At 37.2% G+C, this 16,002-nt stretch overlaps 1 protein-coding gene across 3 annotated transcripts; it reads left to right on the top strand.

Moving 5' to 3' along the window:
- The first annotated feature begins 1,573 nt into the window (after positions 1–1,573).
- TMEM144 (transmembrane protein 144) lies at positions 1,574–13,607 on the top strand. Of its 3 annotated transcripts, none has more exons than XM_031064963.1 (11): positions 1,574–2,110; positions 3,184–3,306; positions 3,645–3,744; positions 4,339–4,419; positions 6,356–6,437; positions 7,147–7,220; positions 8,111–8,229; positions 9,503–9,622; positions 10,075–10,172; positions 12,103–12,156; positions 13,040–13,607. In XM_031064963.1, the coding sequence occupies exons 1-11, from the start codon at positions 1,978–1,980 to the stop codon at positions 13,121–13,123; spliced, it is 1,068 nt and encodes a 355-aa protein (XP_030920823.1). In that variant the 5' UTR covers positions 1,574–1,977; the 3' UTR covers positions 13,124–13,607. The 3 variants fall into 3 exon arrangements, with proteins under 3 accessions (XP_030920823.1, XP_030920870.1, XP_005415633.1); XM_031065010.1 differs by having other exon boundaries at positions 1,574–2,116; positions 8,111–8,220; XM_005415576.2 differs by having other exon boundaries at positions 1,574–2,116.
- Positions 13,608–16,002: the final 2,395 nt, after the last annotated feature.

The raw sequence follows: 16,002 nt of genomic DNA, 5'->3' as shown, positions 1-16,002 counted from the left end.
GGCGCGGTGGCGTCAGTGAAGCCACAGCGGCCCGGGTGCAGCTCTCAGCTGAGGGTTTTCCTTGTTCCGTGATAGCACTTGGAGAAAACAGTGCCCTGAGAATGTCTTTTTTAAAAGAGTTCACCCCAGGGAAGCAAAGATACATTGCTAGAGCAAGGGTTATGGTGTCAGTTGGGCACGTTGATCTGAGCCAACTCATAGGAGTGTCCTAAGTTGAGGGTGAAAGTATCCACCCTTAATAGTAAGTGGAAAATAGGAGAAATGTGCAAATAAGTAGTCAGTACGACATGCAACATTTTAAAAAACCGCTTAATTAGCAAAGTGGTTCTTTGGAATCTTGGCAACAATTTGGTTCACCATTGTGGTGAAGGCTCTCAAAGACAGGGTCTCTTGATTTTGTCCCTCTCTGCTGAGATTGCAGCGATGCGTTGCTGTTGCAGTAAGTGAGCATCATGGTTTGTTGTGAGTGTCATATTTCTGAGGGAATTGTGGCAATGCAAAGCACAACGCTCCAGTGGGGTGAACTTAGTAGGAAAAGAGCAATGTGTGCCCACAAAATTCCAGCATCCAACAGCAAAATTGTATTTTTTTCTGCTGCTGGGAATCCTGAAGTGCTTTTCAGGAAGGGCAACTTCATGGAAAAAGTATTCAATAACAGTATCAATTCCGGTTACCTTTGCTTGAGTTTCAAATACAACCGCTATGCTTTAAGAGCATAGCAGCTTCAGCATTTGGCATTTGTTCTGGTTTTGGCATTTGTTACCTCTTAAGTCTTTGGAGGGGCATATGCAAGTCCATCTGGCAATAACATAGGATTGAAGAGAAGAGGCTTTTAGTGAACTCTCAAAGCTCTCTGATGTGGAAAGTATGCAGGAAAAATATAGTCAGCTTAATGCTGTGTGACAATTTATTATTTGTTCTTGATATTTGATCATACAATATTAGAATTCTTTAGCATGGACGGGATCTCTGTTGGTCATTGGTTCAATTCCCTCCTTAAAGCAGTGCTGTCATCAAAGTTTGAGCCGGTAGCTTCAGGCCTTGTTTGATTAAGCTTTCTCTTGTAGGATTTGAAATGGAGTTGAAAGTTGAGTGTGAAATTTAGCCAGATTTGGAACAAAGTGTCCCAAGTTTTGGAAAGTTATGTACGCAAAGTTCGCATTGTTATGGTTGTCCTCAGAGACACCTTATCTGTCAAAGTGATACTTCATATCAAAAGTGTATGTGTGGCTCATCTGTTGAGTGTAACTTCAAGAGGACTCACTTTAAAAAAAGTCAGAGATATTCTGGGATTAAAACAACCTTTGCCTTTCTTACTATACTTACATGGAATGAACAAAGAAATTTTAGCGGCAACTTCTGTCTTTGCTCCCCACAGAAAAATGAACCTTTATTTAGTATCAGTTAGAGCAATCCCTGTGGTTCTTATGATTCCATACTGATCTCACTGTGGCATCTATAGAGTCTCTGCATCTGTTCCTGACTTCTTGACAATGGGTCTGCTGTAAATGCTTCTGCCAGTTGAGATTTTTGTCTTACCCCATTTTTGATGCACCCCATTGTGACCCCCCCCTTTGACTACGTGAATAAGGAATATTCTGATAGCATCTCACTAAAGCATCAGTGCTTCCTATAGCCCTCCCAGATTCATAACCTCTGAGTGCACCTCTACTTTCTTATGTCTTCAGATAAAACATACAATATTGGGGGTTTCTTTGTTTAACTGTTCTTAAGTCACTTTGTTAATGTTTTATGCCCAGTTTTCATGGGGCTCTACATGAACCTTTTCTATATTAACCACTTTGCAATTCATAGCAGCTTTGAGAGATTGATAAGTAAGGTCCTTTAAGTTTCAGATTTCTAAACCAGGTTCGTATTAATTTATAGTCCACATACTTAATTCCGCTCTTTGATTCCAGATTCTGCCTGGACCTGCAGCAAAACGACTCCACAAAAAGAAACGCCTTCAGAGCAAAGATGAATATTGGGAAAGCTTACAGTACTGCTAACATCAGCAATGGAACAGATCTAGCTATTGGCTTTACCTCTTCCACAGTAGCTGTCCTTCTGTTTGGGACAAACTTTGTGCCTGTCAAGAAATTTGATACTGGTGATGGTAAACTTAATTATAGTATTTTCTTTGGCTATTTTTGCTTAAAATAATAATATTTTACCAGCAAATTACTAGAGGCCATCATCACAGCCTTAATCCAGAGAGTATGTTTAATTTTGTCTGCTGTTGCTAGGGTATAAAGCAAAAATACTGCTTCAGGATGTGTCACATCTTGAGAAGGGCCTTTTCATAAGTTGTACACTTTAACGGTGAATGATGTACATTTCATGAGAATGTCACAATGGAAGGTGAAATGTTCTTTGTTCTACCCTTGTGGGGATTCTCAGATACATAAAGTGTTATTTATAAATGAGGTAAAAGTTATTGGACTTTGGAGCATTGCCTTTCAATTGTGCACCTAACATAAAAACAAAACCTGACATTTTAGTAATTTTATTTGCTGACTTGTTCAGAGGAAATTTTCATGTTTATATGAAGCATAACCAATTATCAGAGCTGTAAATGAGTAAATTTGCCATTATGTTATTGTAATATGGTACCTGCATTGCAGGCTGGATATAGCCTCTGCTCTTTATGCCAAATATGACCCTAACAAGACAAGCTTGGGTATAAAGTTAACTAGTCTGCCTAATTGACCCTTCAAGAATATACAGAGGTAGAAGAGGTCTGTCACTGACCATCATCAGTGTCTGGGATTACCAGAAAAGCTTGAGCTTTGAAAAAGTCTCATCCTGTGCAGTCCTCTGTGTTAGCAGCTGCTGGAGTGGTGGGAGAAGTTTACAGCAATTGAATATCATCTTTGTCAGAAGTCCATCAAAATTTTCATGTGTTTAAGAATTAGGGCTTGTGTAAGCTTTGGCCAGCGAAGTGTCTTTTGAAACTCTGTAGGAAGAATTTGTGATAAGGAAAAGGTTAACCAAATTATAACCCACCCTAAAAATAAATCCCTTGAATAAATTATAACAAGGTTCCCAGCTTTCACAAAGGCAGTGGCCACCTTTTTTATTTTTTTATCTACTAGTGCATCAAAGATAAACATAAACTGTTAAGATATTCACACATGCAGTATTCTACAAATTCCCTATTGTGTGCATTTGATTTTTCCACAGGCATGTTCTTCCAATGGATTCTCTGTGCCTCCATATGGATAGTTTCTTTAGTGGTCAATTTGATCCAGAATTGCCCCCGGTTTTGGCCCCTGGCTATGGTTGGAGGTTTTGTGTGGGCTACAGGTGAGGATAAAGAGATTCCAATTCTTGAAACTTTTCCATATATAAAATATTAGTTATTCAGTTCTTTAAAGCCTCACTGTTAATGGAACTGTACCCCTATAATAAATACTGTTTTATTATGCTTATTTTATGAGGCAAAGTCACACCAAAAATAACATTTAAAATTATATAAAGGAAAAGTCTATGTTCAATGTATTTATTTTTGAAAACATTGTTTCCTACTGCCTTCTAGCTTCCTAAATTTCTTTGCCTTCCAACCAAGCACAGAACCGAAAGCAAGCATATACAAGATCACATTCTATTTTTTACTGATTTCAGTTTTGGTTTTTGTATTTCAGGCAATGTTACAGTTGTCCCTATTGTTAAAACTATTGGCTTAGCTCTTGGTCTTTTGATATGGGCTTCTTTTAATTTGCTGACAGGCTGGGCAAGTTCAAGGTAAGTATGTTTTAAATCTTAAGTCATCAATTGATTAATAACATCATTAATGTTGCCAAATCTTCATTAATAAGTGAAAACTCACCTGTAGAATCATAGTCATTCAGGTTGGAAAAGACCTTTAAGATCATCAGCAACTCCAGCCATTAATGTAACACTGCCAAGTCTACCACTACCCTATGTATTAAAACTTTTTCCTTCTTAGTGGAAAGTACTCAAGTTAACTGTTTTAGCTTTTTGTATTTCCTCTGTTTTAATAGAAAAAAGAATGCCCAGTGATGTGATTGAGTCAATAAATAATGAATTTCTTAATGTAAAACTAGTACATATTTGTATTTTTTCTTCTGCAATCTGGTCTGATAAAATAACTTCAGTTTTTAAATATATATATATTTTAAAAATGCATGTTAAATTAAAGGTTGTTTTTGTAAACTAGGCATTGTTTTTTGCAAGTCGGCTGAAGCACTGATCTAATACTGAAAATACATACATAGGCAGAATTATTTATGTAAGTCAAGACTTCAAGGACTAGGTTATAATTTAACTATTGGTATAAAGTCTGTGCATCTAAGTGAAACTGGTTAAATGTTCCAGGTTTGGTTGGTTTGGAATTGACCCGGAAGAAGTATCACGACCAATCTTAAATTATATTGGAGCTGGACTTTCACTTATAAGGTAGAAATTGATTATTATAATTAATATCTGTTATGTAAAATACATATTTAATAACCAACCACCAGGATGATTTAACAAGAGAACAAATATATTGAATAATCTTTGGCAAATCCATGTACTTCCAAATTCGTGAGCTATCCATACCTTGGTCAGTGTTCATGTAGAAAGACATGTTATCCAGTACAGGGGTGAAATGGTTATCCCTAAACACAAAAATATATTTTAATGCTGGTAGGCCTGTTCAAGGCAAAGCAGAGATACATGAATTGCCTCTCTAGCTAGCGTATTCTAATGGTTGACTTCCCCATATCCTGTCAGAGGACAGACTGACTAAAAGAATCTTGTTGAGAAAACCTCAGATTTCTGATCTCCCTTTATTCAGTCAGGGGTACAAATCTTAATCTCATAACAACAGAATATGCCACAGAGCCCCTTCCTTGGTGCTTTGGGGTCCATGAAAGGCCAGAGGCTTTGCATGTTTTCCTGTCTGTAGTAGCTCTATGTCATGTAAATCTTAAGCCACACTTCCAAATCCCATGCAGTGTCTTCCTTCAGGATCTTTGGAAGGACTTTATTCTTTCTTTTTGCTTGTTTGCTCTTTGTATGAATGCATATGTTTTGGTCCAAGCACAGAGGAAAGAGGATCTTTGATATGTAGCAGTGTTCTTGCTTTCCAGCTGGATGGCTGGGAAGATGGCCCTAAATCCTAAGGGTTTACTGTAAGCATGCTGGCAGAAGATTAACAGAGTGCCTTTCAGAAAAGGAGGGTGTTAAGAACATGAAAATAAGCAATTTCTGACTGGTAGGCCAGAGCTTCTGCCTTAGATTAGCTTCCACTTTCCTTCTTTTCTGAGAGTCTGCAGCTTTGTATCCATTCCTGTTACATGTGGCACATGATTTTGGGAGGTACTGAGAAAATAGTAACAGTACTGCTATTCCTTCCTGGTGGATTCATTCAGATCACCACCTGCTTTCTGTTTCTGAGATGTCATGGAGGAGTAACCAACAGGGAGAGGGATTGTGAGCAAACACGTTTCCCTGGCAAACTGCACAAAACCTGTGCATGTTGCTCTGTGGAACTCAGAATAAGGCTTTTCATTTTAGCTTCCTGTGTGAAATCTGTATGTTTCCTCTGGAGAAAACTGACGTCCTTGTATAACTATGCTTATTCCATCAGTAAGAAATGAATCCTTCTTCAGATGGAAGTATTCTGTTTACAGCTGGGAGAAGAAATTCCTAGATCATTAAAATGTTTTTCATAAAAGTAAAAAACAGATCCTTCCAGTTCTGATTGCATGTATTTACCCAGTCTCCTGGAGGCAAGGTTAAGAGTAGTAATATTACCCTTTTTCTCCATTTTATTCACTTAATGCACTGAGCAATATCTCTTTTCCTTCTGTATGCTCACAAGGCCCTGTAGCAGCAGTATCCCATTCCTCACATATGATGGAAGACTAAAAGTTAAAATTTTTTCATGAATATAGAGGCAATTCTTTGCAGGTTTAAGCTGTTCCATATAGCATTTTGAAGCGTGTTCCATTTATGTGTTTTGGTACAAAAGGGCACTGTTAGCTAAAGCATCTGTTGTTAATATGGTTGTAACTGCATACTGTTAAAAGATGTTTCAATCACATTGCATAAGAAGAAAGATCTATAAAGTGAACAAAAACTGATTTATTTACTTACTTGCACTTAGATTATCTTTTAGCTAAGTTAAATTAATAACTTAAAATTATTACATTTACATATTTTTGTATATATAATCATAGTAAGTTATGACTTTAAAGCAATTGGATTTTTAAATATACTGCAGTGACTCTAGGGTAATAATGAAAACAAAGGAATATGCCTCAAAGTAAAATTTTTGTCTCTGGACACTAAATGTTATGTCCTTATAACTGACATGGTATTTATTGGTGTATTTTTCTCTTCTGAGTGCTGTCATATTTCTTTTTATAAAAACTGAAGTCCAGAGTTCTTCAGCTTCATTAGAAAGCACACCTTTACTGAGAGAAAGTGTAAGTACTCTACAGTTATTTTATAGCAGTGAAAATACATATCCATTTTAAAACAAAAAATGTGTTTGTTAGTCAAGTTTGCTAGGATTTACGGTAGACTACATAAAACAACACGCATATGTACTGATTGTATCTTAATCTGTGGTTCTTGGACATCATTTCTGATATTAGCAAGAGAAGATATTCCCAAGTGTTCTTTCTTGTTTGTCAGCTTTAGATGGCTTAGAAAGTCCTTCTTCATTATGATGGAGATTATATAGAAGAGTGTATTACTTTCTTATATGAAAAGAGGAAGCAATTTCAATTAAACATTAGTTGTAAAGCTGTGAGGGTGCTTAGGTGAAAGGCCAGGTTTTTGCCCTGTTGCAGAGCCAGGAGACTGCCAAGAGTTGCTGACTATCATCATTAGCTGTGGCACAGGCTGGAGGCCAGTGTGTGTACCAGATTGGCTGTCACTCCTTAGGGAGCCCAAAGTATGCAAGGAGAGCTGGAGAACCACAGGCTCCTCCTATTATTGTACCTTCCTGCTGGAGCTCAGGGTTCAGTGGCTACCTGAACAGAGAGCCCTGAGAGTTTTATAGCTGTGCTCAGTGCTCACTAGAGGTGCTAGTCTACCAGACTGAATCACAGAAGATGCTTTTTAAAAATTGCACATTTTAAGAAATCAAACTAAACTAAATTTGCATGGAAACTCTTGGGTTTTTTGCAGTCTATTAATGTTTCTGAAGATACCACTGAGGACTCATGGGTGAACAAACTTTCTCCAGCAAAAAGGAGACTCATGTAAGTTGTTAACAGTTTTTGCTGGTGCATAGAAAGTAGCCAGAGAAAGTAGTTAAACACAGTGTAAGAGCAGAATTTGTGGTTTCATAGCAAAGTCACACAATAGATAACAGGTTTTTACATGCAAGTGTAGTGTGCAAATCTATATATGAATAACTACACAGCTGTTTAGATTATTCCATTGCCACTGTTGAGTGTGTCTAACCTTACCAATCAAGTATTAGGTACTACTGTGAAAAATATCATTTGGCAAAGGAAATAACAATATCAACTCAGTAATTACAGAGCTGGGTTTTAGCACCTAGTTGATTAGCACTCTAGCATAGAAGAAGCCTGTGCTAATGACATGCTTCCAGGTGTGGTTTCCAAGTGAATGCAGCTGGAGAAGGCATGGCAGTATGGTAAGGAGACAGTAAAAGTGCTTCAAAGTAGAAGCAAGCTAACAAGAAGCCAGTGTGGGGAGTGGAGACTGCCAAGAGCACAGCAATCTGGAGATGGAGAAGCAGACTGAGAAGTCAATGAACCTGGGAAGTTACAAATACATAGATGGCAACAACAAAGGTGAGGGAGGGAGCATTTTAAACTGAATTTTTGTTTGTTGTCCCCTAGCTCTCCTTTTAGGAAATCCTAGTTATTTAATTTCCCATATCATTAATCTAGATTGCTGGCTTTTGCACCAAGCATTGTCTGGGTTGTTTGGCTACAAAGTAGAGGGAAATTATGTGAACCATTTCTCTACCAGAAAATTAAAATGTGCTAAAATGTTTTATTTTTAGAGCTAGCAATTTTTATATGATGCACAGTCTTTACCTGCACTACTGGGCTTACATGTGTTGTCTACTTCCTTAACTCATGCAAGGCTATTTTCTCCTATTTTTGCTCTTTTAAAGAGGCTGTAGCCTGGCTGTAGTGGCTGGAATACTCTATGGTTCCAGTTTTGTACCAGTACTTTACATCAAGGACCATGGAAGAAGAAATGAAACTGTATACACAGGAGCAAGTCAGTTTGGTAAAGGCTAATAGATCACTTGTACTTCATTTCATCATTGTGTTCTCCTTTTTTGAAGGCATAGGGTGAAGTTCTTGATATGCCTGAAAGTATACCATGACAATTTATCAGTTCTAAACTACTTTAGATGTTGTCATAATCATAGCCCTAGCACTCCCTTTTTCTCAGAGGTTAATTACACCATAAAAAAACATTAAAAACAGCCCAAAGACTACCATACTTAATTCACAGGTATGTTTCTGAAGGCATTAAATACTAGCATTCTCAAAATACAGAGTTTGTATGAGTGGAGAATGAGGACACGAGTTTGCCAATTGCCAACAGCAATAAAGGAAGAGAAGATTGATCATAAGAGATGAGGAGAGCAGATATGTAACAACATAAGTAATTAAAACCATGTTGGTTTTTTAAATTGAAGCCATTTAACATAAGCCTAATTGCCATTCTCAAACAATATTCCCCCAGAAACATTTCCTTAAGGTTTAGGTTATACTCTGTCAGGTGATGCCTGAAGCATATTAAGAGCGAAGTAGTGCTGAGAACACATAATGTCACCATTGTCGTATGCAATTTCTCTTGAATACTGCAAGGTATGTATACCCCAGCCAGGCAAAACAGATGTTGTCATTACCACAGCTGCCTTTCCTGTTGAGAATTTATAGCTCCACGGAGACAAGGATCACCTTGCTACATGCTTCTGCTTCACCATGTTGGAAACACTCTCTTAGCATGTACAAAATCCATAAAGGATTTGTTATTGTTCGTAATTATAGTGATCAAATTTATGATACATCCTTCAAGATTAAAAAAGTACAAAACTGAGCTATATATAGCTTACATAGTCTGTGCAGTTGTCTTGCCCTTAAGTGTACAGAACAAAACAAGGATGCAGGAACATAATTACAACTTCAGTTGACTATCTACAATTATGTCAAATCCCCACCCCAGTTTTGTAGCCTCACCTGAGGATTTTCTCAAGGTTGTATTAAGTTAATTTAGGAATATGTAATAGAGTTCTGAAAATAACAGCTCATAAAAATGTTTAGAAGTGCATGTAATAAGTCAACACAGCATTTAGTACATGTTTAATAGGTGTCACTTATTGTATGCATCCACAGACTGGCCGGTGTGTTTAGCACAATGAGATTTGAATTTGAATTCTTAGGAGTAGCACTTCTATGCATTTTTGTCTATATGAATGTTATTGATGAATATAATTTTGTTAAAATTAATAACTGGTGTTTTTACTAACATTTTGTAATTTCTCTTTCAGATTTAGATTACGTTTTTGCGCACTTCAGTGGAATATTTCTTACAAGTACCATCTACTTTTTGATCTATTGTGTAGTCAGGAAGAATAAACCTTATGTTTATCCCCAAGCCATATTGCCAGGTATGACTGTTTTTAAATCAGCATTTCATTTCAGCTACTTTTTTGGACCATTTTGCAGTGATTAGTTCAAGTTGCGTTCGCCTTTCAAGTATCTTCATTTGACTTCTTGTCTCTTTTGAAAGAGCACTATTAGGTTGCTTAATTAAGGTTAGGAGACAGTGGTAACTTTTGTTCTAATCTGAAAAGAGAACATTGCAGATTTTCAAAAACTGGTTGCCAGAGTGGAGAGCACATTGCCCAGAAAATAATAAATTTGATTTGCTACTTCAGTTGGAGTAGCTGATTTTTATCCTTCAAGCTTTGCTTTAGTTTACCAGAGCCAGCTTGTTTAAAGTAGTTAATGTACTAAAATACTTCTATACAATTGCTGTATTATGCTATAGTATAGAACTTCCACAAACTGCTGCCCATACCTTGCTATGCATGTTTTTGATTGGGATTTATTTTTCTAGGGTTTGTTTCTGGTGTGCTTTGGGCAATAGCCAATTGCTGCTGGTTCCTGGCCAATCACTATCTCAGTGCTGTTGTCAGCTTTCCAATAATTACTGCAGTAAGTATATAAAAAATAAAATCTCTAACTAGAATTAAAAGCGAATGGGTTTTTTACCCTTCTGCCTTTGGAATTCAGTTGAAATTATGATGGGTCTAGAGCATTGTTAGTCAAAATTATACAGTGCCTCGTCTGCTTGTCTGCACTAGTCTTTGGGTTTTTAGGAACATGAATGATTGTGACAAGCACCATCTTGGTCAATGTCAAGCATAAGAAAAACCAGATGAATTGAGAGTGTGAGTCTTCAGGTTATTTAAAAGCCAAAGCTTTGTTAACAGAATTGTATCAATATTTACTATTTAATTCAAGTGATTACAAGAAGAATTTTTTATGCTTTCATCCCAGGAAGTACATTTTGGTCTGGATGTTTTTGAGTTTGTGAATTTTATCCCCTAGTAGTTGTTTTGCTTGCTTAAGTAATTTTTTCTTTTTACAGTTCTTGAACAAACAGAACAGATTATGTATTACTGAAAATAATGTTCTTATGCAAATGTGTGGAAAATATGTTGGCCTGTCCTGTCTCTGTTTTATTCCTGTTTATGATGTACCTTTAAAGCATAAATTCCAATTACTAGGTAAAAGTGAACTTTGCATTTACTCTCTTGACACTGCAGTAGTTGGTAATACAAAGGTGGCAAATGAGAGTCAATAAATATGAAGGCCAAAGTTTTGCTTAAGAGCTGTATTTTGGAAGCAAACTAATGAAACAGCTTTAATAGGGATTAAGCTTTGCCTCAAGATGCAGTAAGTCAAAATATATTCCAGAGTATGCAATGAAAAAAAACCTTGGGATCATTCTAATTAGAAATTGAAGGATTAATGGGAAGCAGTTTTAGTAATTTAGTTATCAGTATGCCTAAAGGACAAGGATGTAAAATCACAAAATGAAAAATAAAAGGAAGCACTGATGAGCAACTGCCTGTCTGGACCACAGGTTCAGAACTGCTGCTTTACTTCACTCTGGGCAAAATTTTTAGAGCAGTATTCATCACATTCATTTTAACACTTTGTTCCATTTTTTAGAATTGCATTCCTCTCACAGCGCACATTATCTATAAAGTGAAATAACCCCTCAAATAATAGTTGGCAAAGTCACTAGAAAACAGCACCCACACATATATTCAGCATGAGACACTGTTTGCTGCTTATATCTGTGTCCCATCAGCTGCATTGAAGATGAAGAGAGGAAGGTCACTGGCCAAACATCTGTCAAGTGTTTCTCAGAACAGCTCTAATGCAAAGCATTAACAAAGCCAGTTTTTGCTTCATGTTCAGATATTTTCTCATCAGAGATGAAAATTCAGATCCTTTCTCCCTCAGGGGAAAAACTCTATTACCAAGAGTGCCTGGAAGTTGCTGTTGTGTATCACTGTTTGCTGTTAGCCAGGAAACCTCTACAACAGCATCATGGAAGATCAGGAGTTTCCCTGACCTGTCTCCCTGGCTGGCTTTGTGCTTTGTCCAGATGCCAACTATAGAGGAAATACATCTGTGTTTCAGTCTCTTCATATCATACTGAGCGATAAAATCAAACTTTTTCCAGTAGTTAGTCATGCTAATAAAGGAAATGTTAGGAAACATTTTGGACTCTAATTTGGACTAAAGTGAGGCATGTTATTTGGAGTCTACTGAAAGAACATGTAACAGCTGGAGCAGACTCTGCAGTGTAATTTAGAAAGAAGTTGAGCCTACTGAAAAAACCAAAAAAAAAACCAACAGTTTCTTGACTCTTTAGCCCTTCCTGAAGATTTTATTGTATCTTACTTAGTAAATATTTCAGTGATGTTTATGCTTTTGTCATGAGTGCTTTATTTATACAGAATGAAAAGACTTAAATGTGTTATCCAGACAAAATTCAACCACCCTGAGAGCAATAATGAGACAGAGTAAATTTTAATCAAATGCTGTAATGTACAAATTTATTCTTCAGGGTCCTGGCCTTGTTGCTGCAATGTGGGGAGTCCTTGTATTTAAGGAAATCAAGGTAATGTAATTAGGTCTCTCACCTAAGATCTCTTTATTGCCTCTATCTGTAGAGACAACATGAGTTGGTATACAGCTGTATCTCAGATTCCTCCTTACTAGTATTGTATTATGAAACTGAAAGTGATATCATGCCATATTAAGTTTTCCAAGAAACCTGAACTGTGAACAATTTTTACAGGAATGAGGATTTTAGTTCCATAGCTGTATGAGGAGCAGTGGGTGTAAATGAAGACTGTAGCACAGCTGGGAGGCAGGAGGCCAGGCGCTGCCTGAAGACAGTTGTCATTTGAGCCAGTTTTTTCAGTGGAGCAGGGGAATGAGCGGTTGTCCCAATAATGCATCAGCAAGTACATTACATTTTTAGGGTCAGGTTCAACAAAGGATGTAAAAATGCAGCAGACATTGTAATTAGAATTATTATTACATTGTAATATTATTATTATTAGAAATGTTATTATTGTAATGACCTTGGTAATTACAGTGTAATGTAGAGATCTTAAATTCCCACAGCAGTGGTTGTCTACAACAAGCTAATTTACTGGATTTTAACATATAGGGCAGAAGTTAGTTTTCTAGTGGAATCTGAAGCACTGAATGCTAGCAGTGCAACACCGGGTTCTTTTTGCCAATCTGTCTAGGATCCATAGGTACCTAGCTTGGATCTAGAACTGAAAGGTCTGTCTCCCACTGCAGATTAGTGTTGCACCACAGTAGAAGGTCCTAATGTTCATTACCCAAATCTTTGTAACTCTCTAAGCCTTTCATTCTTTTCATATAATCTCTGCCTAAATGAAACTTAGTAGTTTATTCTACCTTTTTTTCAAGTGGTATCAATAATGACAAGATGGTATTTTCCTTTTTCTCTTCTTTTGCCTGTACAGGGACTGAAAAACTATGTGCTGCTGTCAGTATCGTTTTGCGTCATTTTGGCTGGATCACTTTCCACAGCTTTTTCTAAAGTTTGAAAGGACCTTCTGGACCAGTAGATGGTGCTAGCGTTTAACACAAATAGAAAGATCATGTTGGTAGATCACAATACATAATAATTTTCAAAATGTATGTCCAACATTTACATGAACTTACTTCAGCCAAGTGGAAGATGAAAACATTTGGCATGAGAGAAAATCTGGAAATATTTGTTCCTGTTTTTCTTGGAATAGTGAGAAAATCAAAAGACTTTATTAATCAAAGCTAAATGATTTTATTGTTACTAATTTTTTAGTTTTTTCATTCAGGTGCTAGACTTCATGCCATCATAAGTTGTGGATAAATTGTTGTGATAGTGGATAATGATTTTAATGTTAGTTTATAATACTGTATGTGTTTGCAAGCTGATTTGTTTTATTAAAACATTTTTCTTACTGGCTTAAATATAATATAAGTCTTGAAATATTCCTTATGAAACTGATACACATGAAGATAATAAAGATTTTCTTTTATTTAGAAGCATTATTCTTTAAATTCATAAGTTTACATGAAACTGTTATCTTCCAGTCACTTCAGATTTGTGAAGGAAATTGAGTAAAAAGGGTGCTGCAAGACAAATTACTTTTGTTTGATGTTTTCCATAACCACCACTAACAGGGACGACTGTTTATTTTCTTACTTGTGGCAGCTAACCTTTATGTATGCAGAGCATGTTATCTGAATGTCCCCTTAGCTTCTTCTTCAGTACATTGGACAACCCCAGTTCATGCAGTCTTGCTTGTAACTTGCTTGCAATTTCTGTGTGTCTTTCCTGATAATAAATGGTTTGGCTGGAAGGGACTTCAGAATCATCTAGGTCCAATCCCTCTGCCAAAGACAGGGGTGAAATTCACTAGACCAGGTTGCTGAGGGCCCCATCCAACCAGACCTTGAACACTTCCAGAGATAAGACATGAGCAGCTTCTCTGGACAGCCTATTCAAGTCTTTCACCACCATCTGAGTAAAGAATTTCGCGCTAACATCTAGTCTAAACCTAACCTCTTTCAGTGTAAAACCCATTTGCCCCTTGTCTTGCCACTGTCTACCTGTATAAGAAGTTCCTCTCCCTCCTTTTTATGCAGCACCTTAAACTTCTGGAAGGCTGCAGGGAGGTTTCCCTGGAGCTTTCTCCATGCTGATCTCTCACTAAATGGACTGGGTCTGTATAGAATACCAAAACATGGCAGTCAGGCTAGAGTCTTGTAGCCAAAAACTAGGAAGAGCAGCAGTAAAACTATGGGTGTTTTTCCCAATCCCATTTGCAAGCTCTGTTCATACACATCACAACTTCTTGCTATCATGGCTTGATATTGTTAACCTGTTTAGATTGCAATCATAATTTCTCTTTTCTCCCTTCCATCTTTTTTTGTCTGCTCTGCAACAGATTTGATTTTAGAACTGTTACTCAACCTGCTTTTTCCCATCTTGTGTTGTTTATTCCTACCTAGGTGTCAGAACTTGGTGTCTAACAGTTTTTTCTCCTTTAAGACATTTCTCTAATTTTGGTCTGTATGTTAAACTTGTCCTCCAACAAGATGGCAGCATTTTTCAGCCAGATGTCATCTGCAAATTTAGTAAATGTACTCTCTAATTGCTGTAAATAATTAAAGTGCTGCATGATACTGGCCTTTAATTAGATTTTGGTATCTAATACTTCTTTTTACTTTTCAGGGAACAATTGATTAACCTTAGAGTACAGTTTTCCTGTCTTGCAGTGCTTTTGTTTAGACTGTGTTCTTGGAGATTTTACATAACATCAGGTAGAAAAGTCAAGGTACATGATGTTTTCTACTAATACCTGATATTGAACTGAAAACTGGTTTTTTTTTCTGTCCAGTACCCAGGTCAGGCACAATTTCTCCTTCATTTTTTTTTTTTTCTGTCCAGTACCCAGATCAGGCACAATTTCTCCTTCGCAGACATTGACTGTTACTTACCTAGTCATCATTCTATTGACTCAGACAAGGAAAAGTAATATATTCACTGTGGTTTTGAAATAACTTGAATTAAACAGGACATTTATTAATTTCCTTGGTTCTGTTTAATTTCTTAAAGTTCACAGTCTTAAGGATTCCCTTCTTAAATATTCCAGGAATTTATTCCATGCCAGAAAGTTGCTGATAAACAAAGAATTGGAAAAAACAAAGCACAATTTCCTCGGGCTCCTCATATTTACAGATAGGCTTTAATATGGCAGTGAGGTGCTTACACTTCAGTAGTTTATGTATAGTAAATTATTAATGCCTTAGTCCTGCTCCCTAGGAGGTGCAAAGGCAGCAGCAGGACAAGCTGCCTTGGGCAAGTAGGTGACAGCAGCAGGGGCAGAGGGGCAGGTGCCTGCCCTGCACAGACCCTCTCCTGGCCAGGGGAACCCACACTCTCAGCAGTAAACGCTGCAGGAAATGTCCCTCCTGATTCAGGCAGGTGCCCTGAGCTATTCCAGTGCCCCTGCACGGAGGATGGCCAGAGGATGCTGGTTTTCCAGCCATGCTTCCAACAAGACTGTGCCTGCTCCATCTCAGGAGCAACACAGATGCAGGCATGCCATCACAGTTTTGAAACTCAAAGACTTCGTGGTGTCTAGAATTGTGATCACTTTAGGTAAAGAAATGTCACTTTTAGATGAAGAAAAGAAACTTGGATGCAATGTTCCATGTTGAACTGTATGGGAAATGTTACAAACCGTACATTCTGTTCATCATCTCTATAACAGCCATGATTTTAAAGGCTTGGGATATTAATATTTACTACAGGAAAATATCCCAACCAAACTAGTAACCAGAGGAGTTTTCTTCACAAATAGACATGGACCCAGTTCAGCTATGGAGAATGTACATGGTGCTGTGGCTGCCATTATTTCCATGATCATGAGGGACA

This window comes from Geospiza fortis, unplaced genomic scaffold, assembly GCF_000277835.1.
Source record: "Geospiza fortis unplaced genomic scaffold, GeoFor_1.0 scaffold40, whole genome shotgun sequence".
Taxonomy (NCBI): Eukaryota; Metazoa; Chordata; class Aves; order Passeriformes; family Thraupidae; genus Geospiza; species Geospiza fortis.
Note: the sequence above shows the minus strand (reverse complement) of the source record. Positions and strands in the feature narration are given on the sequence as shown.